Raw genomic sequence first — 27,374 nt, 5'->3', positions numbered from 1 at the left:
GTTCTAGAGTAACAAATTAGTCACAAAATGAAATGTCACTTCCCTTTCCAGAAAACCAAAGTGTTAATTTGGATTTGGCCCATTACCTATATAGATATGTTGTGTTTTACTACTTCCATCAAACATGCAAGTCTGGAAGGACTATATGAGAAATTATTAATGATGGAACTTTAGTACAAATATATCGAATTATTCACTAGTTAAAAAGGCAAAACAACTGAATCAGCCTTTGTATATCTAGGATGAGATGGCACAGGTTTGGAAGGAGCAGTTAAAGGCCTTATTCTGAGGGCAAGAGGGGTTCTTGAAATTAAGCTTGGGTTCTACTGGAATTGTGCGAGAAGGATCCTACGTGATTTGAATGAATCACGTTAGATGAGCTAAAAACATTCTGCCAGAAGAACTTTCACGTACATAGTGAACGTAAAAGCAACTTGATCTGAATTCCTTAATATGGGTAGATGCATTATAGAGCTATAACTTGGACTTTGTGGTGAATAAATCATCCCAATATTGTGGAGGTTGAGCGCTTTGGCAAGGCGTGCATCACAGTTAGCCTGTTGTGTTATTTTAATTACCTAGTGAGTGGTTGACAGTGTCACTCGTTTCTCTGTTTTGGTATCAGCATGGAGAAGCTGATCTCTCTGTGGCACAGTTGGTGACATGAACTGCTACTATCTTTGTGAGCTAGAAAGCAATGGTGTAACATTACATTTTTAAAACTGTGAAACCTTTCCGCTCATTTGCATTTGGCAGAGACAAAGGAAATAACCTGGATCTATTGCGTTGAAGGATCTCTGGAGTAAAGTAAAAGGAAAAATAGGCTAACTCAGCACTATGTGCTACAGCAGAAGTACCAGCTATACCTGCAACAGTTATTCAGTGTGGAAACTAATTAAGAAATTAACCACTGAAAGAAAGGACTGAACGAGCCTTTTCAGACTCTGCTGTAGTCATATGAGGTCTGTAATGTACTACCAGCATGCTGCAATAACCAGCTCAAGCAAATGAAGGTGGAGTCTCCTTTAACCTGGTAGTGCCACATTAGCCCACTGCTGTGGCTGTTTGCCTTACGATGACTTAAATGTGAAAATGAGCTGTTGCAGTTTCTGTAGAATGGACAAAGGTTGGTGCTTTGGGAGCAGAAGGGTCCGGTTGGTTCACAGTGAAACTGTAATTGCTTCAACCTGCAGGCAGTAGAAGAGTGTGGTTTCAAAGATGGTTCTCAGTGACTGTGTGGAAGTACTAGAGCTGAGAACAGGCAAAGAATGCAAAGATGATATGGGAGGCTGATGACAACATGAACTCAGGACCCAGGAAGATAACATTTGCAAACCCATTGCATAGTATGTGCCAACAGTAGAATCGCACTGTACCTTGTTCTTACTTTATTTGTTTTCGTGTCTTTCATAGATTATTTGATAATTTTGAAGTTTTAATGTGACTGATTCTTACTGCTCTGAAAATAGCAGCTCCGTTACAGCCAGTGTACACTAATGCACAGGAGTAAATGTGTCTGGGATAAAGAATAGAACTTGTTAATTATGTGAAGGCAAGGGTCCTGTGTAATATATTGCTTTACTATCCTTGTAATGCTTCACTGTGGTTTGCATGTCACTAATACACATTTTATCTGGCAAGCATGCAATTGTTTGCATTATCATGCATTGAAAATGGCTTATCTGAGAATAACTGCTGTGGCATAGCACAGAAGCACAAGGAGTTGCTGTAAAGCCTTTGCTCCTCAGTGCAAGTAGGAGATGCAGTGAGCCTGCTTGAGTAGTCATAATCCAGTGCCCCTTCTCTCTGAATGCTGACCTCTTTTCCTGTAACTGCATTTGATTTCTGTCAGGCTTTTCATGACCCTATGCGGCAGCACAGTCCCAAATTAATAAGGATATGTGTTGACAGCTGCTTCAAAGGCTTCTGGCCTCTTTCAGGGATTTTTTTTTTTCCTTTGTGCACAGGGTGTTGGATGCAGGCACCCCAGTATCTCTTCTGCTGTTTGCTCTCCTGTGCAGTTCTGGCCCTTGGTGCTTGGGGAATTTATTTTTGCTTCTGCAAATTAACTGCTGCAAGGATAGGTTTTCATTTACCCTTGATGTGTAGCAACTGAACGATTGAAAATGTGTTCTGTTGTGTTCTCCCAGTGAAGGGTGTGTCTAGGTCTCTTCTGGAATCTGACATGAAAAATAGCATTGAAACTGCCTTAAGGTGTGCTCATTGTGTTCTCGTCATCATGATAGTGTTTATTAATTATTTGCTCCTTATTTCTTTGATAGTTTCTATCTGGGTTTTTGTACTCTGCTTTTGTTGTTGTGGTAGTTTCTGAGTGTCACCATTGTGGTGCTTCCTCAAATTACTTTAGAGAATTTGCACACCATCTGCGTGCAATAATAAAGCTTTTAGCAACTCCAGATTGCTCTGCTCATGGAGTGTGGATGAAAGCCAGCCCAGTGAATTAAGGTCATGTCCCTACTGGGGACAGAAAGCAAATTCTAGGTAAAACGATCTAGACAATCCCTTTGGGAGGCATCTGTTCCTGGTAGGACTTTGGCAATCTTGATTACGGCTGTTAATTTTCAGGCTTCCAGCCACTGAAAGGTAGAAGAGCAGCCATGGGGACTCACTCCAGATATTAATGAACACCTGCAGGAGAAATACTTCATGTTTTGGACAGTCATAGGTGGATGGAAAGTATTGTTGAGTAGAAAACCCGTAAAGTGAATCACACAGGTAAAAAGGAGAAGAGATAAAAATGCCACGATACAAAGCAAAATAGACAATAGCTACTTCTCAGATAAGGTTTTTGAAAGAATTAATAACACGTATTGAATCTCTGAGACCAGTGGCAATCTCTTGGTGGAGAAATACTTAATGATATAAACATTTTAAGAACCTGACATTTACAATATTGAGGAGAAAATAAAAGCTTTTGCATACAGGTCTGTGTAGGAAGAAATAATGTCAAAAGGAAAAATCCATGAACTGTTTTACCAGATAAATATGCTATATTAAGAAAATTACAACGTGAGAGGGACATCTTGTGGCACAAATAAAATAAAATATAAAAATAAATCCAGTGGCAGGAGGAGTGTCCTGGAATGTGACACTGGGGCCACCATCCCTGGTAAAAATTCTAGGCCTAGTAAGAGATTGATTTGTCCAGTTTTTCTTGCAGCAGGACTCTTGCTACCCACTTTCTCATATTTCCACTTTTTTTTTTTTTGTCTCCATAAGCAGATAATTGCAGTACACAGAAGTTCTGTCAAATATATTCATCTGTCTTGGTGAAAATGATACTGAGCTTTAATGAAGAAACAGATTAAAATGTCAGTACCATTATCTGAATGTGTTGCATTCACAGTGCCATAAAATGTAGTAGTACTTTAGCTGTGGGTGGTTAACACTTATTTTCCACTTGTATTACAATCACATTTCCATATGTGCATCTAAATTAAGAAGAATACATTTAATTTTCAGGAGTGCAAAGGGCCATGATTGTGTATGATCAGCTGAAATTAAACCTAGCATATGCCTGTGAATCAGTATAAGCAGTATGATGTAGCCTTGCTGTCAGTATGCCTGAACCTCGAGATCTCTTGTTTGATTAGTTTTGATCACGTGGTGATAAAAGTTTAATTATCTTTTACAAGCAGTAGTTTTCCCAAGAGTTCTCATGGCAGCTTTGAAAGATTTTTTTGAATACCTTTCAGAAGTCTGATGAGGTTGTTGTGTCACTCCTATAGAGCAGGAGAGCCACCTGAACCACAGGTTCGCGTGGCTTTTAGAAGTGGTTTTTCACGGTAAGCTGGTTGTATACTTGACCAGAGAGCTAGGGTAGCTGGCAGGTGGATCTCCAGACCAGTTACCTTCCAAATGCAATTTACACCCTTCAGGTACTTTGGCCTGACTTCTGGCATTAGAGATGTTTGAGAGAATTAACTTGAGGTACTACTCATACTGCTCATTGAGGACTAAATTGGGGTGCTTTGAATAGAGTTACTGCTCTCAGCTTCAGAGAGAGAATAGAATGTCAGTGAAAGGAAAAACCAAACCAGTTCTCTTGCTTCTACAGAATCATCTGTCAGCTGTAAAGGAGTTAAGCTTGTACTGGTAATAAAAATGGAGGAGTGTTCGATTTGCTGTGTCTTTTGGTTTGAAATTTCAGTGACCAAACGGTGTTTTGGTCAGTCTCAGGATTTCCAGTGCTAACTTGTTTCTCTCTGAGAGATGCTCAAAGTTCATCCGTGTATTTTTCTTACGGATGTTTATAATGTGTCCATTCATGCCTAAGGGTCCAGAAATACTCTTTGAATCAATTGGTATGTGAATCATTCTCTGCTTTGGAAAGATAGGAGATAATTTCTCCAGCAGTAATTCAGTCTAAGCTTATTTTTTGTATAACCACAGTACCATTGCCTAAATTTAATTCAGAGTTTGTTTCTTAGCTACAGTTCTAGTATTTCAATTGCCATGAGTAGAAACCTCATAAAATTCTAACAAAAATGAAAGACAATAATAAAGGGTAAAGATAGGGTGGAAAAAACAAGTTTTTGCTTTCAGGGTTTTGCACAAGACTAACTAAAAATGTGCCAAGTCATGCTGTTGTCCAGCACAGATTTTTGACCAGTATAAGTGTATTGTAAGTTTTGTGGGTTTCCCCCTCCCTCCCCCCCTACTTACAGGTCAGCTAAAATCCCAAGCACTGCAGTGTGATTGCTTTGAGTTCTGTCCCTTGGGCTGCAACTCATTTTCCTTTAGGTGTCCACAGAGTGACAAATGTTTAGCTTGGATTAACCAAAACTTTGGTATGTTGGTGTCAGTTGAATTCAGTGTATGGACTTCATGCTCCAGGGATGCCAGCTGGCGTCATGCTTTGATTTTTGACAAAAGGATTTTAATTGCTGAAGAGCTTCTCTCCAGTCTTTTTACTGGTTTGATTAGTTCAAAGGCCAGTTCCCACAGTTATGAGCTTGTCCCAAGAGGTGGCAGTGGAACAGTTTGGTATGCAGGTCAGAGATGAGCTTCTACATACCATGCTCATGTCAAGTGAGTAAAATGCTCTTGACAGATAAGATATTGGTATCCTGTGATGACATCTTCACCTTGTATGCATCTAAGAGGTTTTTCTGGTTAAGTATGCATGATGGTTATTAGCTTATGGTATGAACACAAGTTGAAATGCTGTGGTGTGAATCTCTTGCGTGTTTACTCTCTGGAATGTCATTGGGTTTTCTAGTTTGTCTAGTTGGGTGTAGGTTGTTTCTGGGACAGTCAGGCGTTAGCAAAGCCTTTGTGTTTCGTGTATATATGTGCAGGAGGTGCTTACCTGCCTGAAGCAACATCAGGGTTAACAGTGGGACACAGTTCTCAGCTTGGCCTGTGGATTTAAGTGTCTCTGAAACAATACAAACTGCACCCAGGAAAGTCAAGTGTTTATTCCAGAAGCAGCATTTCCCCTAATGGAAATGGAATGGAAAAGCTCTAAATTAGGACTAACTGTTGGAATTCACATCCTTGCTTCGACAGTTGTCATTCACCTTGCAGAGGTGCTGAGAGGAGGGCCAGGGGTGCAAATTCGGTGTGTATCTGTGTGACCAGGACACGGATGTCTTGGTCTGTCTGTCTGTTGGACCCAGGCGTGGGTGTGTGGTTGTAGGATCAGAACATGGGTTATATTTGGTCTCTGTCTGTCTGTGGGACTGTGACATGTGTGTGTTGGTCTGTCTGTCTGTAAGACCTGGGCGTGGGTGTGTCGGTTAGTCTGACTGTAGGACGGGGGCGTGGGTGTGTGTCTGTGAAGGACCGAGGTGTGCAGGACCGAGCCCGTGGCTGCCGCCGCTGTCAGCGTGGAGCGCGGGGATCCGCTCGCTTTCCTGGAGGCCGCGGGGTCGTGCCGGGTGAGGCACCTACCGCCGACAACCACTCGTGAAAGCGGCTTGCGGAGCGCCTTTTGGGTCAAAACACGCATTTCCGAGGCTGCGGGCGGCGCTGCTGGGCTCCCCCTACACACCCCACCCCGGCTACCGCCGGCTGCCCGGGCCGGGCTCTGGGGCTGGCTGAGGGAGCGGCCGGGGGGCTGCGGCTCTGCTCCCCGCCGGGTCTCCGCCGGCGCCGCGCCCTCCTCCGCGCTCCTGCCCGCCTCCCTCCCCTTCCTCCCCGCCGTCCCCTCCCCCCGACTCCGCATCGTCGCGGCCGGAGCACACGCCGCCCGTACCAGCGCTCGGCCGAGGATGCTCCCGGGCTTTTGTTCCCCTGCGGCAGGTAAGGCCCGGAGCGGCGGGGCTGGGTGGCGGGCAGGGCCAGGCGGGGGGCAGCGAGGGCCGGAGCGGCGCGGGCCGGGAGAGGCGGCGAACAAAAGCGGTCGTGCAAAATGGAGCCAGGAGAGAAGGGCTGGACCCCCCTCCCCGCCGCGCATCCCTCCGCCTGGGTAGCCGGCGGCAGGAATTTCGGGGAGACTGCTTCGCTACCAAGCCTCCTCGCTTTGCCCTCCGGCCAGAGACCAGTGCCCCGGGCCGAGGGCGTGGGGAAGGGACCGGAGGGAAGGAGGCGGCAGCGAGAGCCTGGCAGGGAGCGGGGGCAGGCGGCGGCTGGAAAGCGTTCGTTGTAGCAGGGCGTGGGGAAGGAGGGGTGGTGATGGAGGTGGCAGCGAGCGCGGGGGGAGAGGCGGTTCTGTAAAACACTTTCCCCTTCTCTTCTGTCAGCCGTTAGGAGGATTCTGGTTCTGACTCGGTGAAGGTTCCTTCTTCCTCTGCCCCCAACCCCTCATCCCCTCCTCGGCGAGGCAGCCCACCCAGGAGGGCTTTAATATCGGCTCTCTCCCGTGTGCGTGTGTGAAGTTGCTGACATGACTGCTGCTGGGTCCCGGTGCACCAGTGGCGGCGGGGAGCCGGATTTAAAGGGGAATTGTGCTGCAGACAATGCACAGCAGCAGCATCTGGAGCAGCCCTGGGGACTGGAGCTCCGGTTTTGACATTGCTACACAGACAGCACCAGCCGCAATGACAGCAGCTGCCTGGAGTGGCTGCAGGCAGCAGGCGGGAGCATGAAGTAAAGAGATCACTGCAGTGCTCAAGATGAACTCCTCTTTGGTTGGCAACCAGAGTGGCCGGCCTTTCTGTCTCCTGGCCATTAGCTATTTGGAGACCATCAATTTTTGCCTCCTGGAAGTGGTTATCATCGTGTTCCTCATGGTGCTGATTATTTCAGGCAACATTATTGTGATATTTGTCTTTCACTGTGCACCTCTGCTGAACCACCACACCACCAGCTACTTCATTCAGACTATGGCGTATGCTGACCTCTTGGTGGGTGTGAGCTGTCTGGTGCCTTCTTTGTCTCTGCTGCACTACCCTATTGTTTTGAGTGAGTCCTTGATTTGCCAAATCTTTGGTTATGTGGTATCAGTGCTGAAGAGCGTCTCCATGGCCTCTTTGGCATGCATTAGCATTGACAGATACATTGCCATCACGAAGCCACTGACCTACAACACACTCGTTACCCCATGGAGACTCCGAATCTGCATACTGATCATTTGGCTGTACTCCTGCCTGGTCTTCTTACCCTCTTTTCGCTGGGGAAAGCCTGGATATCATGGGGATGTGTTCCAGTGGTGTGCCAATTCCTGGAACACTGATCCCTATTTTACCCTCTTCATTGTGGTGATGCTCTATGCCCCAGCCGCGTTCATCGTCTGCTTCACTTACTTCAACATCTTCCGCATCTGCCAGCAGCACACCAAGGAGATCAACGAGAGGCGAGTGCGCTTCAGCTCTCAGGATGGGGAGGCTGGGGAGGCACAGCCCTGCCCGGACAAGCGCTATGCCATGGTTCTCTTCCGCATCACCAGCGTCTTCTACATCCTCTGGTTGCCCTACATAATCTATTTTCTGCTGGAGAGCTCTAATGTCTATAGTAACCGCATTGCATCCTTCCTGACCACTTGGCTTGCCATTAGCAACAGTTTCTGCAACTGTGTCATTTACAGTCTGTCCAACAGTGTCTTTCAGAAGGGGCTTAAGCGTCTCTCCGGGGCTATTTGTGCCTCTTGCACTAGACAGAGGGTAGCTAAGGACTCCTCTACCTCTAGGAGCAAAAGATCTTCCAATGGATGTCATGTCTAAGACGCCTATCAGCTGGACTGGGAAGTGCAGGGACAATTCCTTAAGTTGCAAAATAAGTTAAATATCATTTTAAGATGTCCAGATTTGCAAAAAGGTTTCTGATGTAGAGGAATCAGGAGCACATATCATTGTGGTTTCACTTTTAAAAAATGATTGCTGTGGAGGAGGCTGTGGAGTTTCACCTCCATATTCATTTTTAAGAATAAAGCTGTATCTTGACACTTACCTCTCCAGCTGGTGTGACTGAATGGAGTGGGTGTCTGAGAGCTTCAGCAAAATGTAGTCTTTCTTACAGATTTACTGGGTTCTTCTGAGATTCGTGCTTCACATGTAAATGATATATCTGAAGCGGAAATGTCACAGTGTATGGTATATTACAGGGATTTTTTTAATATATGCCAAAGTATATTGACAAAAAGTTCTAGCATCATAACAAAAGGGGCCAAACAATTTGTTTTTAGTGCTACCTAGACAGGACTTCTAGAACAGTGGTGAGCAATGTGAACGTTTTAGCGTGATCTTAAAGTCTTACTGAGCCCTGAGAACAGCCTTGTCATCTGAACAGTCATATTCTTAGGAGGACTGGTCTGGCTTCCCTGCCCCATTTCTCTGGTAGGATGCATGTGTGTGATCAGAGTATGGCATCTGCATTTTCCTGTTTGTTGTGAAGTAAGAAGAAAAACTTGGATCAGACCAAATTTTAGCAGTTAAATTGTGTTTTGATAAGCTAAGGGAGAATACATATTGCTTTATGATACCAGAGTTGTGGCAGCCACTTGGGGATGATGCCAACATGTGAAAATTATTCTCAAACCGGTGGAGAAATGCCACGGTTTTGTATGTGGAAATTTTCTCAATAACAACTTTAAAAATAACATGTCTCTTTTTTTTTTTTTTTTTTAATCTAAATTCTTCTGATATTTTACATACTAGAACTTAAGGGGAAAGGAAAGAAAACAATTGTCTTCTAAACAGCTAAGGGAACTATGCTGTAAATTTAACTGTAGTATTTGAGTTATTCATAAGTACGCAGAGCTAAATCAGAGACATTTTTCTTTAGCCTTCATGGGATTAAAGATAGTTCGAATATAGCAGGAGCTAAATCCTGTTGCCAAACACATATCTAACTGGTCTAACACAGTATCAGAGAGACAGTCTCATTGACCACAGCTTTTTAAGCTAGCTTAGATTAAATATTTTTGAGTATTGGAATGCTGTTAAGAAGGCAGTATGGCCTCAGACTGATTAGTTTGTCCTAAATAATCTTTGTAATTCTTACTGATGTCATATTGGAAAACAAAAGTGAACTAAGTATTCCTGTCATAACGGATTACAGTCTGCATCATCTTATCTCACCCTGTCCCACTGCACTTCTGGTCTGAGAGCAGGTTACACACCATGACCATCCCCAGTTTGCTTCCTCCATTGTGCTTCCAGTCAGTGTGTGGGACTGCTGTGAGCTTGGGGAATTCTGTGAGCTCCTGCTTTATGCTTGGTGTGCACTGGTAGTGGGAATGAAAAAAACACTAGGGAAAAGTAATTTGATATTTTTTTTTTCAGTATTGGGGTAATTCTCTTGGCCAAAGGGAAGACTATTTTTGTTAAACAGTTTCAGTTCTACTATTGTTAGAGATCAAGATCATCCTCTCTTCAGTACTGCACCCTGTCTCTTCTGCAAGCATATATACACCCTCCTCTCTGGTCTGCTCTGAGCCCCAACCTCCTGTCTTTGCACTGTGTCCTTGAGGAATACAGTTTGTGTCTCTCTGTCACACACAAGGATTGCTGCAGACCATCCTGCTTGCTGCCCATCCATATTTACTCCAGTACAGTTTTGTTAGGCTGCCAGTGGGGAAACAGTGAAGAAAAGAAAGAGCAGCAGGATGAAGGAAGCACTCTGGCATAGCTTATACTTGTCAGCAGCACATGAGTTCCTGGTAGGAATATGCATGTGTTACCTGTGCCTGGGGAGGATGGGGCAGAACCACCTACACTGCTGCCTGGGTTTGGTTTGAGAGCCCTGTTACAAAGCATATTTACATCATGGTTTGCTTTCAACATATTTCATCTGTAGTCTGAACTTCTGAAGATAAACTTTCTCCTCAGTTCATCTGAAATGCTTAGAACGTAGATTGTGTAAAGCCTGGTGGCTTCACAACGACATTTCTTGTTATCTTCTATAATAAGACAGTGTCTAGAGCCAGGGCTCGTGCTGGGATCCTTGCGCAGGCACAATAGAGGTGATTGGTTCTGCAGAGCTCTTGCAGTCTGAATTTTGGTTAGAGACAGACAGCCGTGGGGGGAGTGCAAGGGTGTAGTGAGTCATTTGTAAATGGTATAATAAGCTCACAGCACATCAGCTGGCTAATTGTTCTCAAGTGTTTTGTAGGTATTACGGCTAAGGTGGGCTTTGGGGAACAATTTTAGGGCTTTAGTCACTAATGTATGAGTGTGTGTGCGTGTAGTATTTTTGGAACAGCCTCTCAGGTAAACTCCCAGTAGCTTTTCTCAGACTCTTCACCTCATCTAACATTTCCAAGTCTTTGAAGTGATGCAATTTATCATTGAAACAGCATTTGATTAAATTTAATAGAAGAAGAGAACCTGCTAGGGCCTGAAACTCTAAAAATGGCAGTTTCAGGCTTAAGTGGAAGATGGAGAGCAAAGATTATTGCTTTTTTCATGGCCCAAATAGAGGGTTTAAATAGGAGCGTTGTATGCTAGCTTTTGAGAATACGGAAAATTTTAGAGACTGGTTGGGGGTCTAAGTCATGACATAAGAGATTTAACTCGAGATGAAGCAGTTGCTACTTCAGCTATAAGCCTTAGAATTGTCCTTAAGTGTAGTGGTTGTTACAGATGCAGATGCATGCTTGCAGCTGTTGTTGCTTTGCAGCTAAGGTTCAGTTATAACATTCCAAACAGCCTGGCTTTTGTTCAGTTGCCTAGCTGATCTCAAAGTCCTCGTCAGCTCAGATGATTTCTGTGAGAGGTGAAAATCAGAATCTGGTAGTCTCCAAGAGATGAGGACAGAGAGGAGTTGCAGCCAACTGATGCTTTCAAGTTTCATCCAGTGTTTATACAGATACTTTTAAATGTTGCCTCAGTAGTTTAGTTGTAGTGTCAAATATTTCTATCTTTGTCTGTGTTAATTTATTGGTTTTTTTAATTTAAATTACTTTTTTTTTCCTGTAAGTTAAGTTAATGTTGTTCTGATTTGTATGTGATTAGATGTTTTAAATATGCATAACGTTTGAGTTTGTTGCCTTCAGTGAGATTGCATGGGGGTGAATCTTATTCACTGTGCCGACTGTGGAAGAAGTAATTTGGAAATACATAACCTTGTTTGCTCAGCAGTCCATTCAACATCCTTTATCACAGAGTTAACATGAGGCACAGCAGTCCTTTTCATCACAGTCTGTGCTAGGAATTGTTAGGCAGCAAACTTTCCAGTTGGATCACTTTCATCATTGTACATATGAAACTAATCCTTTCTTGGCTATATTTGTATCTGTGTGTGCCTGGTGCTTTACAGATTGGTATCAAGAGCATTTCACAGATAAATGCCACACTGAGGAGAACACAGAAATCAAATTACATCTTCATAAAAATTGTGTTGTGATATGATTTAATGAACTAATTTTGAAGTTCCATCTCAGACTATAATTTTTTTTATTAGCATTATCTGCCTCACTTTCAAATTAAGCTGCTAGAGGGTTCAATTTGCAGGATGCAACTAAGTGGCAATTTTTAGTGCCATGGGAAGGATTCCTACACACACAGCTTCTCAGAAGGTGATAATTTGCTTCATCTTGTGATTTTTATTTTTAAAAGTTCACCCGAAGCGTAGGTTGTGATTTTATTGTAATTTTCCAAATAAACTGGGAGCAAAAAAATAATATTTTTTTGTAATTTCCAATCAAGGTGACAGTATTTTTTAACTTAACAGATATCTTTTGTGTGAAGCAAAAATTATGCTGTTATCTACTGTTAGTTTGGGGTTTTTTAACATTAAATGTTACTAATTTCTGCAGTCTTTATTTGCTATTAGGAGTTTTGTACTTGTTTTTAAGCTTCTTATCATTCAGAAATTTGTTTTTTCTAGTTGGAGTTCTGTCGTGGCTCAGTGTCAGAGTGCCAAGGGGCAGTCTGGAATATTTGTCTCAAGTCTTTGACAAAAAGAAAGTGGAACAAAGTACCGAGGCAGAGAGAATTGCAAGAGTAGCACAAAGTTGCGCAAAGACTTTCCTTGCAGCAGACTCCAGTGAGAATTCTCAAATGTCAGTATCGTGTTGCATCTCTGTGGCATTGCTCCTTTTCTGCTCTTATATAAGTTTTACCTGTAACAAGTCCTAAATCTCAGCAGTTTGTCTGTTCTGAAAAAGACACCAAAGGCCTATATGTAATGTGAGGTCGGTATATTCAATATACAAGTTTAATAAGCAGATTTTTCGATATTATTGTGTTGTTGCCAACTGCTGTGCTGCTAACAGGTGTACTGAACCTCCATGAGTCAGGAAGTCTGGAGCATTTTGGTCTGATCTTACTCCACATCAGGTTTTAAAGTTGACAGAACTTCTAATTCAGGTTGGTGCTTCAACAAACTTATTTCCTAGGAACTAATATCTGTGCATAGGAGTCTACCTTTGGATGTTACAAGCAAAAGGCCCATTAATTTTTTTAATTACTTGCTTCATCTATCATAGGTAATTTTGATATGAGGAGGTGGAGGATTTGGATTTTGTTTTTTGAATGCATTTTTAGTTTGGGGTACTTGATACACCTGCTAAAGCAGGTGCTGACCTGCCTGACCTGGCCCTTATTTTGTTATTTAGTTAAGAAACCTTTTTCTTCCCTTCTATGACTTCGCAGATCCCATAACACATCCTTTCTGTGGGGTCGTTCAAGATAAAATTGGATTTTACTTCACTATCAATACTGTCTGAAGCTGGCAGATAGTATTTGTAACTGGTGCCCTGCTGAGAACCCAGAGGTGTAAAGGCCTCTGGTTTTCACGCTGATTTTAAGTAGGGGAAGAGTAGCTGTGTTCCCTTATGCAACTTAAAGGAATGGATACTTGGCAAATGCTGGGGTGTGTCTCTTGAGCCTTCCAGGAGCAGAGGGCTGCAGGGCTAACAACAGAGAAATGCCCAAGTTGAGTCCTTTTGTTCTCCTGGTGAAACTCTGCTTCCTCTGTGCTGTCTCAGCTTCCCTGATTCAGTCTGTTTTCTGCTCTTCTCTTTGCTGTTGCTGAAGTTCAGAGCTCTAGAGAACATGTTTAACATAAGGCTTTTTTTTTAATATTTGGTATTCTTTATACTATGAATACTGTTGTTTGTGTGTGGCTGTGGTCTCAGATCAATATATTCAATCTGTAAATCACTTTGGGACCCTCTCAGACTTCATAGTTGTGTGGGTTTGAAATATATTTGGCTGAGATCAGGTTAGACCTGGGAGAAGCTGCTGCAGGTCAGGCTGCTGGGCCATCAGGGTTTACAGACCGTCTCCATCCAACAGCCCCTCCTTTAGTGTGGTGGTAGAGTTCCCCATCATGAAAACAACCCATTTTGCACTAGGGGAGAAGTGTTCTCCTGACTTCTGGAGGCTGCCGTTTTAAAGCTGCTCTATTATTTCCTCTGTGGCCTGCGTTTTGCAGAGGTACCACTGCAGACATTTTTTGCAGATGAGCAGAGGCAGACAATAATAAAATTATGTATGTAGAATGTTTATGAAAGACCTTGGCTCTTCAGAATTAAAAGTTTGTATGTGTAAAACCAGATGGAGATGTGTTTAGAGAGAGAAACTGAAAGTTGTGGCCAGTGGAAACAAACAAAGGAAACCTGCTGGTGGTAGGATGTGAATTGCAGCTCTGTCAAAACAATGGAGTATTTAATTTGATCATATTCTTTACAATATATTTCTTCTAAAGATGGAGTTTAAATGTCTTGCTTTTGCTTTCCTGCACTCTGAAGGCAGCTTCTTTGAGCCTTTGGACTCCTGCTCCCACATCAAGCAGGTTCCCTTCTGCTCTGGTGTGGCAATCCTGCTCCTCCATTTCAGTTCAGGTAAAATGGGGTAGTACCAGTCTGTGTCACAGTTGTCCATCTGAGGCATTCCAGCAATAGGGAAGTAATCTGATTTGAAATTGTCTAGTCAGCTTTTCAGGGTTTTTTTTCTGTGACACATTTTCTAGATAGGTGAAATGTTTTGCTTATGCAGGCAAGTTTGCTGATGGTTCTCTACTCAGTATTAGCTTCTGTCACCTTTCCATTTTTATTCCCACTTCAGAGTTTAAAACAAGCCACAGTCTGTCTGCTCTACATGCATTTTAGTGGTGGTTGCAAATGGAAGTGTTTAAGGATTTCAGCCATATCATATTTTTATCTCCTGAGCTTTGGCAGTTAATGAAAATGTTGTTATGTTCCTAGATGCTGATCTGGGTTTTTTGTTTACAGCCTCTGGTGTACTTCAACAATCTGTCCAGTGAAAACTGATTCCCTAGATAATGGATTTGTGGTTATTTAAATTGAGAAACAGGAGTTGTTAAAGTCATCTTTGTTTTGTCTTGAAGATGTTGAGGGGGGAGTGTTGTCATGGAGCTGATCAAAGGTACAGGCTCTGCTCAGGGGAGAGACCAGGAGGCCAAGTCACTCTGGGACTGTGTCCTGTATGCAGGTTGATAACCAGTAGCTTTATTTGCTAAGAAGTTTTGAGAAGTGCTGAGTGGGTGCACATTGCTTTAGGTTATATTTAGAGTCTGGGTTTAGATAGACAAACACATTTTGAAGTCAGCAATCAGTGCTTTTGTGGAGCAGTCCTCACCTGGGCAGTGCCTTGGCATGAGACAGCGCCTGAGATACAGCCTGAGGGTACCCTCGGGTGGTTAGAGAGAGGGAAGGGAGTCAGAACTTTTTGTTCTGACTTCTTTCTTTTTATGAATTTCTAAGATGAGGATAGCAATTTTATAATTCAAAGCTTTGGCTTCTCTCTGATGGTCATTACTGGAGATTCTTTAATTAAAAAGTTAAATAAATTCAAGTAACTCCTTGTAAAGATGAACTCGAATCTTGCTGTGCATATGTGAGTCATTCCTAAATGTTACAGAGATCATGTGACACATGCAATCAAATGCTTAATAAACCAAGTCATTACTTTTATGGTAAATTGAAAAAAGTTCTTCTGGGATTTCAACTGTAAATGAATCCTTGAAAATCAATAATTAGATTAGTAAAGGATGACATTTTAATATGCTGGCAGGAATATAGAGGGATTTGTCAGGGGAAGCAAAAACAGACTTTGCACTAAAGTGGCTTAGGTATATTTATAGTGCTAGTGATTTTGTGTGTGAGTGTGTGTGAAATCTTTGGACTATTTTAATATAACATAAGGCTTTGAGCTTTAGCTAACTCAAGTTGCTTGTTTTATGAAGTTACATTAGTACCACACTGTGAAGTATTTTTAAATATTAGCATTATTGAGTATTGAAAGTATTTCATAAAAGCATTTTTTAAAAAACATTTTCTGTAGACACTGTCAAAGGAGTCGATGTTTAGTGTACAAAGAAATAAAACCTTGAGGGCTGTAAGGTACCTGTATGTTTCTGATCACCTCAGTTTTTGAGGGATTAGGTATTTCTTGAGGTAAAATTGTTGTCATTAAAACCTACTAAAAATAAGGGTGCAATTAATCCTTTCAGATAACAGGAAGCAGCATTACCTCCAACCATGCTTTTGAGCTATCTGGAAGGAATTGCAATTGCAAATATTGTCTTCACAGACAAATGTCTTTAGAAATGCTGTACAGCACAGTGTTTTGCAAGTTCCTATGTTGATAAATTTCTCTCCATATGTAACCTTTGAAATCTAGTTTCTATTGTAATTCTAGCATGTAAACACTAGATTCAATTTTGTATTCCTCTAATGAATGCAACGGGATGGAAACGAGTCTGCAATTGCTAATGATGAGCTTTTTACTGTCCTTAATACTCGTGGGTATGTCTTTTCTTCAGGGATTTAAAAATTGTATTAGTACTTTTTATAATTGTTATTTTTTTCCCACATGCTGTTTACAATTAAACTGCAAGCATGGGAGGCTATGCGTGCATGTGCTTTTAGGTTGCTTTGCTGAAGAAAACAGTGGAGCGATCTTACTTTTAAGGATGCTCACTTTTCCTTGTGTCCCACCTGTCTCCTTGCTCCTTCACAATAACTGGGACAGCAGAAGCCACTGCTGAGATTATTTCAGTGTGTTCTGCGGAGATTGGACGTTTGTCAGAGGGGCTATGTTTGGGAGACAGTCTGGCTCCTTACACGAGTTGTGTTACAACTGGTAGTTTTTCCTGAGTGTCAGTGAAAAGGCCAAGAATAGATAAAATCACAGGTAAGAATGTGTATGTTTGCAAGAACCTTGTGCACCTTTTAATTCTGGAAATTGTTAGAAGATGAGAAAGAGGTGTGAATGTGAAACCTTTGCTTTGAAGAACTATGGGAAAAATCCACCAAAGCAGATTAGAAAAGCAAACAGGTGAATTAGAGCCAATCTGACCTTTAAGACTCTAATGCTGTGTTTAATGCTGACACAGTGGGGAGTCTCAGGGTGTCAGTCTGAGCTCTCACTGTTCTTCATCTCTGAGTTTGCTCTGGTTTGTACTTTGCAAGGGAATGGAGAGATGTTGATGATGGGTGTTTTGATATGTAGGGCAGACAAAGTTACTCTTGTGGCTCCAGAATTACCTATTTTGTGCCAACTCAGAATTGTTTTTAAAATACAGGGGAGAGAGGTACCTCTACTCCATCATTTTAATAGACATTTCTGTAGCTGATATTTCAACTAAGACTAATAATAAGAAAAACTACAGTTGAGCCAAAAATGACAAATGTTACTGATTTAAAATAATACTTTCATATTTTTAAATATTAAATGAAACTAGAGAAGTCAGAAGCATGTAAATATCTGATTCTAAATCTTTGCATAATGATTTCCAAGAGATAATTTTGCTATGAGCTCTTAAAACTCAAAAGAAATGTTGTATTATTCCCTTTGAGATGGTCTGTACCCCAGTTGTGTCACACATCTCTTGGCTTGTTTCCTTTTTGCTGTAGATGTACATATGTGTATATATATGTGTACTGGGTGACTGTACAGCTATTGCCCTGTTCAATTGTTTGGTTTTAAATACACATATGTATTTTACATATACATGTGTGTGTGTATGTATTTTTAAATGAGCAGTTTTAACAGAGCAGTACCTGTATGGTCACACAGTTTAGGCCTTTGTACAATATGTAATTTTAAGAATGTCGGTGTGGTTCTTAGCAATTTTATAAACACTTTTCTGACTCTTGTTATCAGCACTTCCCATCCTAAGACAAACTGCACATTTTTCAGTGATTGTTCCACAGGTTACATTTTTGTCTGCCATTTGTTCTGGATTGTTGTTATCTTGATACTACTAAAATTTCAAGGGCTGTTGACGCATTTCACATAGCCTAGGATTGCCTATTCCCCAAATACATGGATCATGCATCAACAGTACTAAGTAGCCTTACTGTTTTGCCTAAAAGCCTAGCTAATTTATTTAATATTCTCTCTTTAAAGAGAGGTCTCTGGAAGGGGTAGCATATTTTAGGATGCTCCTTCTCTTTAAAGGGAAGCTCAAGAATTGAATAGCAGTACTTGTTGATCAGTGACATTATTGTAGCCAAAGGATGCATGGGTGGTTTAATAGGAAGTTTTTGCTTCAAGTTTCATGATGAAATGTAGTGTTCTACAGAGCTGTGTGAAGAGTGTAGTTTTTTATTCTGAAATGCACTTGTACACTTTATTTGAAAGGTCTGAATGGATCATAAATACGTTTAAGAAATAAATGATACATCACATGTTTTCATGTCTTGTCTCGGATTACTTTTGTGTAACTGTGCTGATAAAGGTGTGTTCATCTGGCAGTGGGTGGGGTTTTTTCCTCTTATCTTGATTGCTCTAAATAGGCTTGTACGTAATTGCCAAGGGCAGGAAAACCTTTCAGCACGTGTTTTGTATTTATGCTTTATCCATACATGATGTAGGGCACTGTGGGCAAACTCCTCACTATAATTTTCCTGTGGGAAACTTGAGCCCTAAAAGGAAACGAACACAGCAAAAGGGCTAGATATCACAAGGGATTCACTTTTATTTTTAGAATTGCACTATATTGCCATATTTGGACTGAAAGTATGCTGTATCAATGCACTATTGTACCAACTGCAGCTGTCTGCCCATTTCAGATTTGTTGAAATTATTCATCTTTTTCTACAAATATGATTGATTTGTGAATCAATGCTAACTGCAGGTAACAAGTGTCTGTCGGCAGCATTTCTTGTGAGAAGTTAACAAGTGCATTGCTTTGGAAGTGACTGTCTCAGTAACAGGTGTAATTCTTACTGAAACCTTGTCAAAGTGGTTTGGTGGAAGACAAATGCAGGAAATGAGGTCTGTGTAAATGGTGGTTATTAAAAGTCACCCTCTTGTAGTTCAGGAATGCCTGCAAAACAGAGCTGGTGACACTATGCTACTAACAGTGAAAATAGCTATCAAAAGGCCTTTTAATAATTTTGGATGCCCTTAAAATGTACAGATCTGCTCCGAATAACTTACCCCCAATGTGGAATATTACTTTTGTTGCTGCTTATGAAAGCAGCAGAGAATTTTGGCTTTTTCTGCTTGTTGAAGTTGCTGAAAGCTGTCAGCTGGCTTGGTACTCTCTTGTCTGGTTTGGTTATGCCTTGCAACATGCCCCATGCTGATGTGACCCTGGGCAAAGCAGCTAAAATTCCACTGATCGATTGAGTCTCTAGACTGTTCTCACAGTAATCTTTGATCATGTGACAAAATCCTTCCAACTCAGTGGGACTTTCCTAAGAAATAATTGCAATGTGAAACTCAATCCCGTTGTGGCAAGAGTGAGAATCAAGCAGAGTTTAGGTTTTGTGGTGGGTAACTCCTCCCCAGTGAGGAAACTTCCGTATTTTTAATAATTTTGGGGGTGGGGGCAGGGGGAAATCTAAAGTTTGGACTTCACTATTTTTCCATTTTTATGTTGAAGTCAACCTGTGTCTAGGAAAAGACCTCATGTTTTATGCCCCCATTAGATTTCACCTGTACCTGGTGCAACAGGATTTCATCTCTGGACAGTAAGCCATTCCAGCAGGCAACTTCCTCTGCCTCTCTGGAGACTCCTTATTTCAGATTTTTTCCATCACGGATCTTGTTCCGTCACAATTTGCTGCTGCTACTTCTTCATCCTCTTGGGTTTATGTAGGGGATTAGGAAGAATAAACCTGAGCTACTGAGGTGTATCAGCCCCATGAAGAAGACCTTCAGCTCTTCCATGTCTCTTATTTGCTGCTTAGGCTACAGAAAAGGCATCTAAAGTTAACACAGTCTCAGTCTGAAGATGTTGATTGAGATTGTAACTGCACAACAGGGTTTGCAAGTCCTGAGACAGTCCCTGGAAGATCATGAAAATGCAAGGAAAATGTCTTCTAAGTGTGTTCTGTTTAGGAGGTGGGAACCAATATGCTCTTATATACAGGCTGGCACAATAGATGAGCTTTTATCTGCTGGACTGAGTCCTAGTTTGCATCATTACTCATGTAGTTATCTTTAAATCAGTTAGAAGGGAAAGTTTCAGCGTAACTCCCCTAATATTTTAAAGTACCTAAAAGAGGGGGAGGAAGGGTATGTTCTTAGTCTGAGCATCTACATTTTTCTGCTTTTCCTTCTGATCAGCAAACTGCTGTGAGAATTCTAATCTTCACTACACTTGCCTCAGTTCTCATGGCTGTTTTCTGTTCTGTTTTCTTTATTACTTTCTTTTTCTTCCTGTCATTCTTAGCTTTCTATTTTTCAATCCCAGTTTGCGAAGGGTGTGGGTTCAGAAGGGTTTCCTTCAGTTCCCAGTCCCCTGAAAGCATGAGAAATTGCCCATTGAGCCAATTCTCACAGCAAGGTATAAAAATAGGAGTAAAGAAAAGGTTACACAATGCTTGGATTGCAGCAGTTTGTACTAATGGGGAGATTTCAAAGCCATGGTTTGAAAAAACATTTTTTAAACCTTATCATTTCCGTTAATTTTTCTCTCCCTAAGCCACGTTTCAGCTGCAGGAACCAGTGGCACAGATTACTTGAAGAATTGTCCTGAAGCACAGGAGTCAAGTGCTGAACAAGTCACGCAAAGCCAGGGAGAGACCACTAATTGGTTCTCTTTAGCCATAATGAGTGATTTGTTTGAGAAGCCTATCCTAAGAGTTTCCAACTAGGTGCTTTGGTCTCTGCTGTTAGATAAGGGGATTAAAAGACAAGTGGATTTAAGTTATGCTGCCATTGCAGCAGAGCATAGGCACCACTCGGGAAACCCACTTGTTTGGTACCACAGATTGCTGTTAGCAGTGGATGGTATCTGTGCTCCTGCAGAGCAGGGAATGTCTCTGCAATTCGGTCCTGCAAACTCTTAAGAAACTGGAAGTTAGCACTGAGACTCTATGTACTTCAAAGTCTTCAGACTTGTTTCTGAGTGTTGTCTTTCTCTACTTGCAAAACTAGCTGGAGCTAACAGCCAGCAATAATCATACTTGCCTTTGTTGACTTTAAAGGCTTGTAGTTATATGAAATCTGTTTAGCATTGGATTTTGTTTGTTTCTGATTTCCCTATAATGAGACAGACTTCTCTGGAATGTTAATTATTATCAAATTGAAATGCTGAGCAGCACTTTTGATATAATTTCCAAAACAATCCAGTAACTTGATTCTAATAGCAGTGTAATGCTTTCCTAATGAAATGGCTGTATTAAGCCACAGAGAGGAGCATTAACCTTGGATTAAAATCAGAAGAGAAAATCAAGCACACTGTGGGAATTTTGTTGTTCTTATTTGCAAAATCATTTTGTGAAGGAAAAGATCAGCTACAAGCTGTATTTAATGATCTTCACACTGATTACATCATGTACTTCTTTAGAATCTCTTCTCACCTTTTTTTCTGTTTGTCTAACAGAAAGGTGGGTTATTTGGATCACTTCTGTTTTACTTCCACAGAGCATCTTATCTGTTTGCAGTGTTAACCTGGACACTGTTACATGCCAATCTCACACATGAGAAAGACTGGCTTTTTCATTTGTGTGCTCCATCATTGCCAGGGAAGCCACCTAAAAGGGAACCTATGCTCCTTTCGCTCTCAGTGGTTGCTTAATGATCATTTTGGCATCTTTTCAGATGATGTGCTGCTAAGGGACATGATTTAGGCCCACACTTGGTAAAGTGGATAATGGTTGGTCTCAGTGGTTATTCTACGATTCCCACTACCAAGGAGCTGTTGCTCTCATGAGCTGCCCAGGAAAGTAACCTTTTAAATAGTGAAAAGAGGGACCAATTGCAGGCAAAAGGAAGTACCTACAGACCAGCAAAGGGTTTTTGTTTCTGTTCTATTTTTGCAATTTGGGTCGTAGCGGTGGTTATAGTAATTGGCTAGATAACAGCTAGATCCTGGCTGCCTCAAAAGGTATAAGGCATTATGGTGAAGCACCACAATAAATCTGAAATCTGGTTTTGTGTCATTGTTCAGTGTCTGCTTTTAAAATAGATACTCCTTCTGTTTTCTGTATTAAAGGAGGATGTATGATGTGTGAGCTGTTTCCTAAATAAGCAATTTTTACAGTTTTATTTCTGTTTTCAAAGAATACTTTTCCTTGCAGTTGCTCTGAGCTCTGACTTAAATGACTACCCTAGAAATAGTCTCAAACTGAAGTGAATGAGATGGCTCAGCACATCTTGCTCAGTCACATGTCTAATATTGACAGGGACTTTGGTGTAGGAATGGCACCTGCTTATTTTCTCATTCAGAATGTGAATTTGTTGTAGAGAGCAAATTGGGATCAGCTGGACATTGTTCACAAATGCTCATGGTTTCCCCTGCTGGGCCTGACAGGATGTTTTGTAAACTTTTTTTTCTAGATACTTCTCCAAGGTAGGGTCAGGATTTCTTCTAAGTCTTCTTCAGCAATACTGATAATTCCTACTAGGGTGGGCTATTTGAGGCCAGTATTGCAAACTCATTTCATGGAGATATTTGGTGTTGAAATCACTCAGTTAAAAGCTAGGAGGAAAAGGTCCTAAATTTCACTTTTGCTGTTTAATGTTTTTAATTGTTAAGCTTTGCCAAAATCCTTTCATCTCTACCAGGAGTTTTCACTGCTCTTTGTGTATGACTTGCCCTTGATGCAAACTTCTTGGTGTTTCCTCCAAGTGGTCTTTTCAGTCCATTGTTCACATTTACTGGTTTCCTTAATTGTCTGCTATTTGTTATTGTTCAGCTTTCCAAATGGCTAAGGCATCTGAAACTGATTGCATCAGAGCAATGTAGTGAACAAAGTTCTATCACTGAAGTGCCCAGTTCATACAGGCAACTGTCCCCCATTATATAATGTTTTACTGTATGATACTGCCTTTTCATGTGCTTGTACTCAGTTTTTTAATTGTCTATTGTCTGATTCTGTGGAGGGGATGAAGAGTGGTTTCTCCAGCTGAACCTAAGGGACAGAAGTTTGGACAGCATTGTGCAGCTGTTCACAACGGACTGCTGCTCTCCACTGTTGAGAGAGAAAAGAAATGCAACTGGGTAGCATTCACCCAGCTCAGAAGTCTCTAAGGGAAGGCTGCTATCTGCATTGCAATGTCCTGGAACACTTCTGTACATGTGCTTTTTCTGCCACTCACTGACCATTCCCAGATGTACTTAGGTAACCAAATCCTTCAAGATTGTGATCTGGAGTCTGCAGGCAGCCTGTTCTGGTTGAATAGACTGTGTTTTGTTAAATTTAGAACAGCATGCAGAGCACAATGCCAATCTTAACTCTCAGTCCTAGCATATTGAATTTACATTCTTTTGATGTGCTTTAATTTACATATTTATTATTTTTTTTCTAATAGGAGTCTCCACAAGACAGTGCTATCACCCGAGACATCAATCGAACATTCCCTGCTCATGATTATTTTAAAGATACTGGAGGAGATGGCCAGGACTCTCTGTACAAAATATGCAAGGTATTCTTTACATTCTTGACTGGTTTTGGTAACTTAGAAGGAAGAAGTTATCAAGAATGGGCAGCTTGTTGTTGTTTTCAGTTACCTCACTAGAATGTTTTAAGTTTCCAGCACTTTTCTTTTGTGTTCCTAGTGTTTTTCTCTCTTCCTTAATAGGCTGCAGTGGTCTTGGTGCATCACTGTAACCAGTCACTGCCAATCTGTATCACAATTGGGTTTTCACAGAGGTTATCCTCTCATTAGAATGGCAACTAATGCACCCTGTGAAGATTCTGTGGAGCTGTGTTCAGGGCAGTGTTTTGTTTTCTTTGTGTTTGTAGCTTGAGACCAATATACTACAAAGTCTTTATTCTTTTTTTAGGCCTACTCAGTCTATGATGAAGAGATTGGTTACTGCCAAGGCCAGTCATTTCTTGCTGCTGTGCTGCTTTTACATGTAAGTGGCAGGGTTTGTCCTTCCCTGGTTTTAAACTTAAGAATAAATAGTGCTTCATATGCCTGGAACAAATGCTGGTAACTCCTGAGCTAGTAGGGTTGCATCCATTGAAAACTCTGCAGTCTTGTACTCATGATCCCTAGCAGGCATGGAATTTGTGTTTAAGACAGCACTAGAAATGTTTCTATTAAAGAGTTCAAGGTCAGACTTAAGCTTTTTAGAAGCTATTTCAATTGCATCAGTTAGAAATATGGATGGTAATCACCATATGTCTTGTACACACAGAAGTGTATTTCTGACACGGATGGGCTGTCAGTTTATTGGGTGTCAGTGCTTTGAACTACCACTGCTCAGGTGGGCTGTTGTATCATAGGGCTTTGTGCTTCTTGGTTTGAAAGGGTAGTGATGGGTAATTATTTTTTTTTTTTAAGATACTGAATTGTGCTTTTTAAAACTTAATTGTTGGTAGAAGTGATCTCCTCAGAGTAATATCCTTTAGTGGCTTGTGTTCAGAACTAGAGAGATTTATAGTTACTGTATATCAGAAGCAAAAGTTTTAGACTGACTCATGCTTGGGAAATACAAGAGGATTAGAAATCTGTACAAATTATTTATAGACTGTTCTTTTTTTTAAGTAATGTCTACTTTTTATCAGTGTTTTTATTGCAAGCATGAGCAGCTGAAACTGAACAGAGTTCCTAAGCCCAGTAGTGTTTTGAGATTTCCTTTTCCCAGCTGCCATAGACAACTAAGTCTGAAGACTTCTCTGCAGATTTCAGTGGAAGTTTGATCTTCAGTGGAGGATTTTGCATAATGTTGTAAAGTCAGTGGGGGATATAGAAGAGATTGTCAACTCCATCCTTTTCAAAGAAAAGTCGAATCATTAATGATAACAACTTTTTAGTTCTTTGTAATCTGAAATATTTACTTGATGTGCAATTAATTCTTGATTACTGCACTGAATCAGATCAAGAAGGGTGATACATTCTGGTAGCAGAACTCAGCACGTTTACTGAAACATATGTGCTTTCTTTTAGCTTTTTCATTGTCCTGTGTCCATTTTTTTTAAATACTCATTGTATCACAGACTTACTATGAAGAATGAACCACGTCATTCTAGAGTTCTTTCTTCAGCAGTGGCTGTTCCTTATGGAAAGAAGATATGGATTTAAAAAGGCTACATTTCAAATAAGTTGAGGGTTTTTTTGGTTTTGTGTTTTTTTTAATTGGATTCCCTTTGAAGTCAGCCTTTGGAGTGTGGCTGCTAGGGAAATAAATATTAAAAAGAAATATTGTAGAAAAGGAAATGAAGTTTCTGCAAGCTCTTCGCTACCAGTTTGGAATGTCTCAGCAAAGTTTTCAGTTTTAACAAGCTCCATCTGTAGATTAATAATAGAATATTTGAGATGGATATTCTGTCCTTTAGAGGAACAAGTGATTGACCTGAAGTCAGACTTCACTACAGAACTATGAAAACTGATTTTTTTGTCAGGGAAAAATGTCTAGACACTGAGTTTTGTTGAGTGTTTCTTCAGTTTTTGGTAGGAGAGGGGTAGTGAACTTTGCCAAAACAATGTTGAGTTGTGATATGTGGAAGTTTTGTTAGCAGTTACTGGTCTCTCTTACTTGTGCCATCTAGTAAATAAAGTGTGATAATGTCATTTAAAAAGGTAAAAAAAATTGTTAAGAATAAGGGAAAGATTCTGTTTACCATCCTCTAGTAATACTGCTTAGTTACATAGGTGACAAAGGCTTAGGCTGTTCAAAATCTTTAAGTTTCTGATTCTGACATGATTTGGAACAAAGATACCAAGAGACTGCTTTGGTCTTGCTCTATGAAAGATTTATTTGTAGTCAGGTGATTGTTGAGATGTGGTTTATTTCACAGAGTAAGAATGAAATTCCATTTGCAACACTGCTCCTCACTTTGTGTGCTAATACTCTTGTTTACTTTTAAACTGGACAGAGCAGATTAAAAAGTAGTAACCATTCAGCTTGTCTTTAAGAGGGAGGAGAAAGGAGGTAAGGGCAAATGGACCTGATATGAAAGATGTAAATGCTCTGTGATAATACACTTTCATCTCTCACAGATGCCTGAGGAGCAAGCTTTCAGTGTTCTGGTCAAAATCATGTTTGATTATGGACTCAGGGAACTTTTCAAACAAAACTTTGAAGATTTGCACTGCAAATTCTATCAGCTGGAGCGCCTCATGCAGGTAGGTGTTCAGATGTGCATGAAGTGCATGGGTCAGAGCTTGCAGCTCAAAACTAGCATTTTGTCTTACATGTGAATAGCATTTGTGACCTCTTAGTAAGGATGGAGAGTAAAGACTATCCATATCGAAGCTATTGTAAGAATAGAGAATGCTGACTTCAAGACCAGGCTGATGCTGCCGGCAGCACGCAGAAAGTTTGAAGGCACATCTGGCACAGCACTGGCTGCTGAGCTAACTGTGGGTACTGTGTAGAGTGGCTTTCAGTGTCAGCACATCCACTGTTTGGGTGTCCTGCTAACATAAGAGCTTGGAGTTTGGACTCCTGGTGCATATGATTTAGTATCCTTCTGAGCATCTCCACTATGACAAGCCTTCAGCATCCTTAGAATGACCTTTAGCAGGTCAGGCAGCTCCCTTGTCAGGGTGAATACAGAAGCCTGCCTTGCTGCACCAACTGTCATTCCACCCTGCTTGTTCCTGTTGCTTTGGGATTTCAGCTACAGTTATAAAATAGTATAAATTAACTATGAGTATTGATGTGTTCTTTTTTATTAGGAGTACATTCCTGATCTGTATAACCACTTTCTGGACATCAGTCTCGAAGCACACATGTATGCTTCCCAGTGGTTCCTTACCCTCTTCACAGCAAAATTCCCTCTCTACATGGTCTTCCATATTATTGACTTACTCTTATGTGAGGTATGTGTTGTTACTGGAGACTTCTACTGCTGGCAACTTTTGACAGTGTCTCAGTGTCTTGATTCATGTCCTTGTTACTATCTGTTCTTTCAGAGATAGGCATGTGGTAATTATTTTTATTTAGAAGGGTTGTGTTTCTGTAATGAAATGCCAATGCAATAGAAAGCAACAGATGGTATCAAGAAAATGAGTTGTATTTGTTTAGAAACACATTTTAAATTCATAAATAGTAAATGTGTCCATAAGTGAAGTTTAAGGTTTTTGTTTGTTTGTTTTGAAGTAATAGGGAAAGAATAGTTTAGTGAAAAAAAAAGAAAAAGCAGAATCTCAAAACAAGTTGAATAATGTGTCTTGATTATCAGAGGTACCCCTTAAGAAGATGCATGATACTACTGACTAGAAGACCAATAGAAGTAAACAATAAATGAACAATATAAGTAAAACACTTCTAGCAAATAGTAGCAAAATAGGTGATGTGGGACTCTGTCCTAGAGTGAGTCACTTTCTTTTTCATTACATGAATTATCTCGATTTGTGAATAACAGAACTTTATACATTGATGTGTATATTGCTGCCCTTGAATTCAGTGTTTGCAGGAGCTGCTGTATGAAAATTAAATTATCTTGAGCTAACCAACTAGTCATTAAAAATACGAAAGTGCCTTTATTTCAGAGTTTCAGGCTGCTGAGGACAACCTGTGCTGAAGCATCATTTTGCTGTCTATAACAGTTATGCAGTAAAGATACTTTCCTAATTTGATTTAGTATGTAGTCCTAGTTCCACTTGTCTCCACGCTCTTTTTCACATAAACTGGACAAATATCAA

At 40.9% G+C, this 27,374-nt stretch overlaps 2 protein-coding genes across 2 annotated transcripts in view; both read left to right on the top strand.

The window, feature by feature from the left end:
- RABGAP1 (RAB GTPase activating protein 1) overlaps positions 1-27,374 on the top strand; it is a 63,066-nt gene that overhangs the window by 23,462 nt on the left and 12,230 nt on the right. Inside the window, exons 13-16 of the mRNA XM_054393520.1 lie at positions 23,085-23,198; positions 23,560-23,634; positions 25,725-25,850; positions 26,406-26,549. Coding sequence (XP_054249495.1) covers positions 23,085-23,198; positions 23,560-23,634; positions 25,725-25,850; positions 26,406-26,549 — 459 coding nt within the window. The remainder of the gene's footprint in view (positions 1-23,084; positions 23,199-23,559; positions 23,635-25,724; positions 25,851-26,405; positions 26,550-27,374) is intronic.
- GPR21 (G protein-coupled receptor 21) lies at positions 7,080-8,126 on the top strand. Its single transcript, XM_054393522.1, has one exon. The coding sequence runs from the start codon at positions 7,080-7,082 to the stop codon at positions 8,124-8,126; it is 1,047 nt and encodes a 348-aa protein (XP_054249497.1).

This window comes from Indicator indicator, chromosome 28, assembly GCF_027791375.1.
Source record: "Indicator indicator isolate 239-I01 chromosome 28, UM_Iind_1.1, whole genome shotgun sequence".
Taxonomy (NCBI): Eukaryota; Metazoa; Chordata; class Aves; order Piciformes; family Indicatoridae; genus Indicator; species Indicator indicator.
The sequence above is the reverse complement of the archived record's forward strand: the minus strand, read 5'-3'. Positions and strand labels throughout refer to the sequence as shown.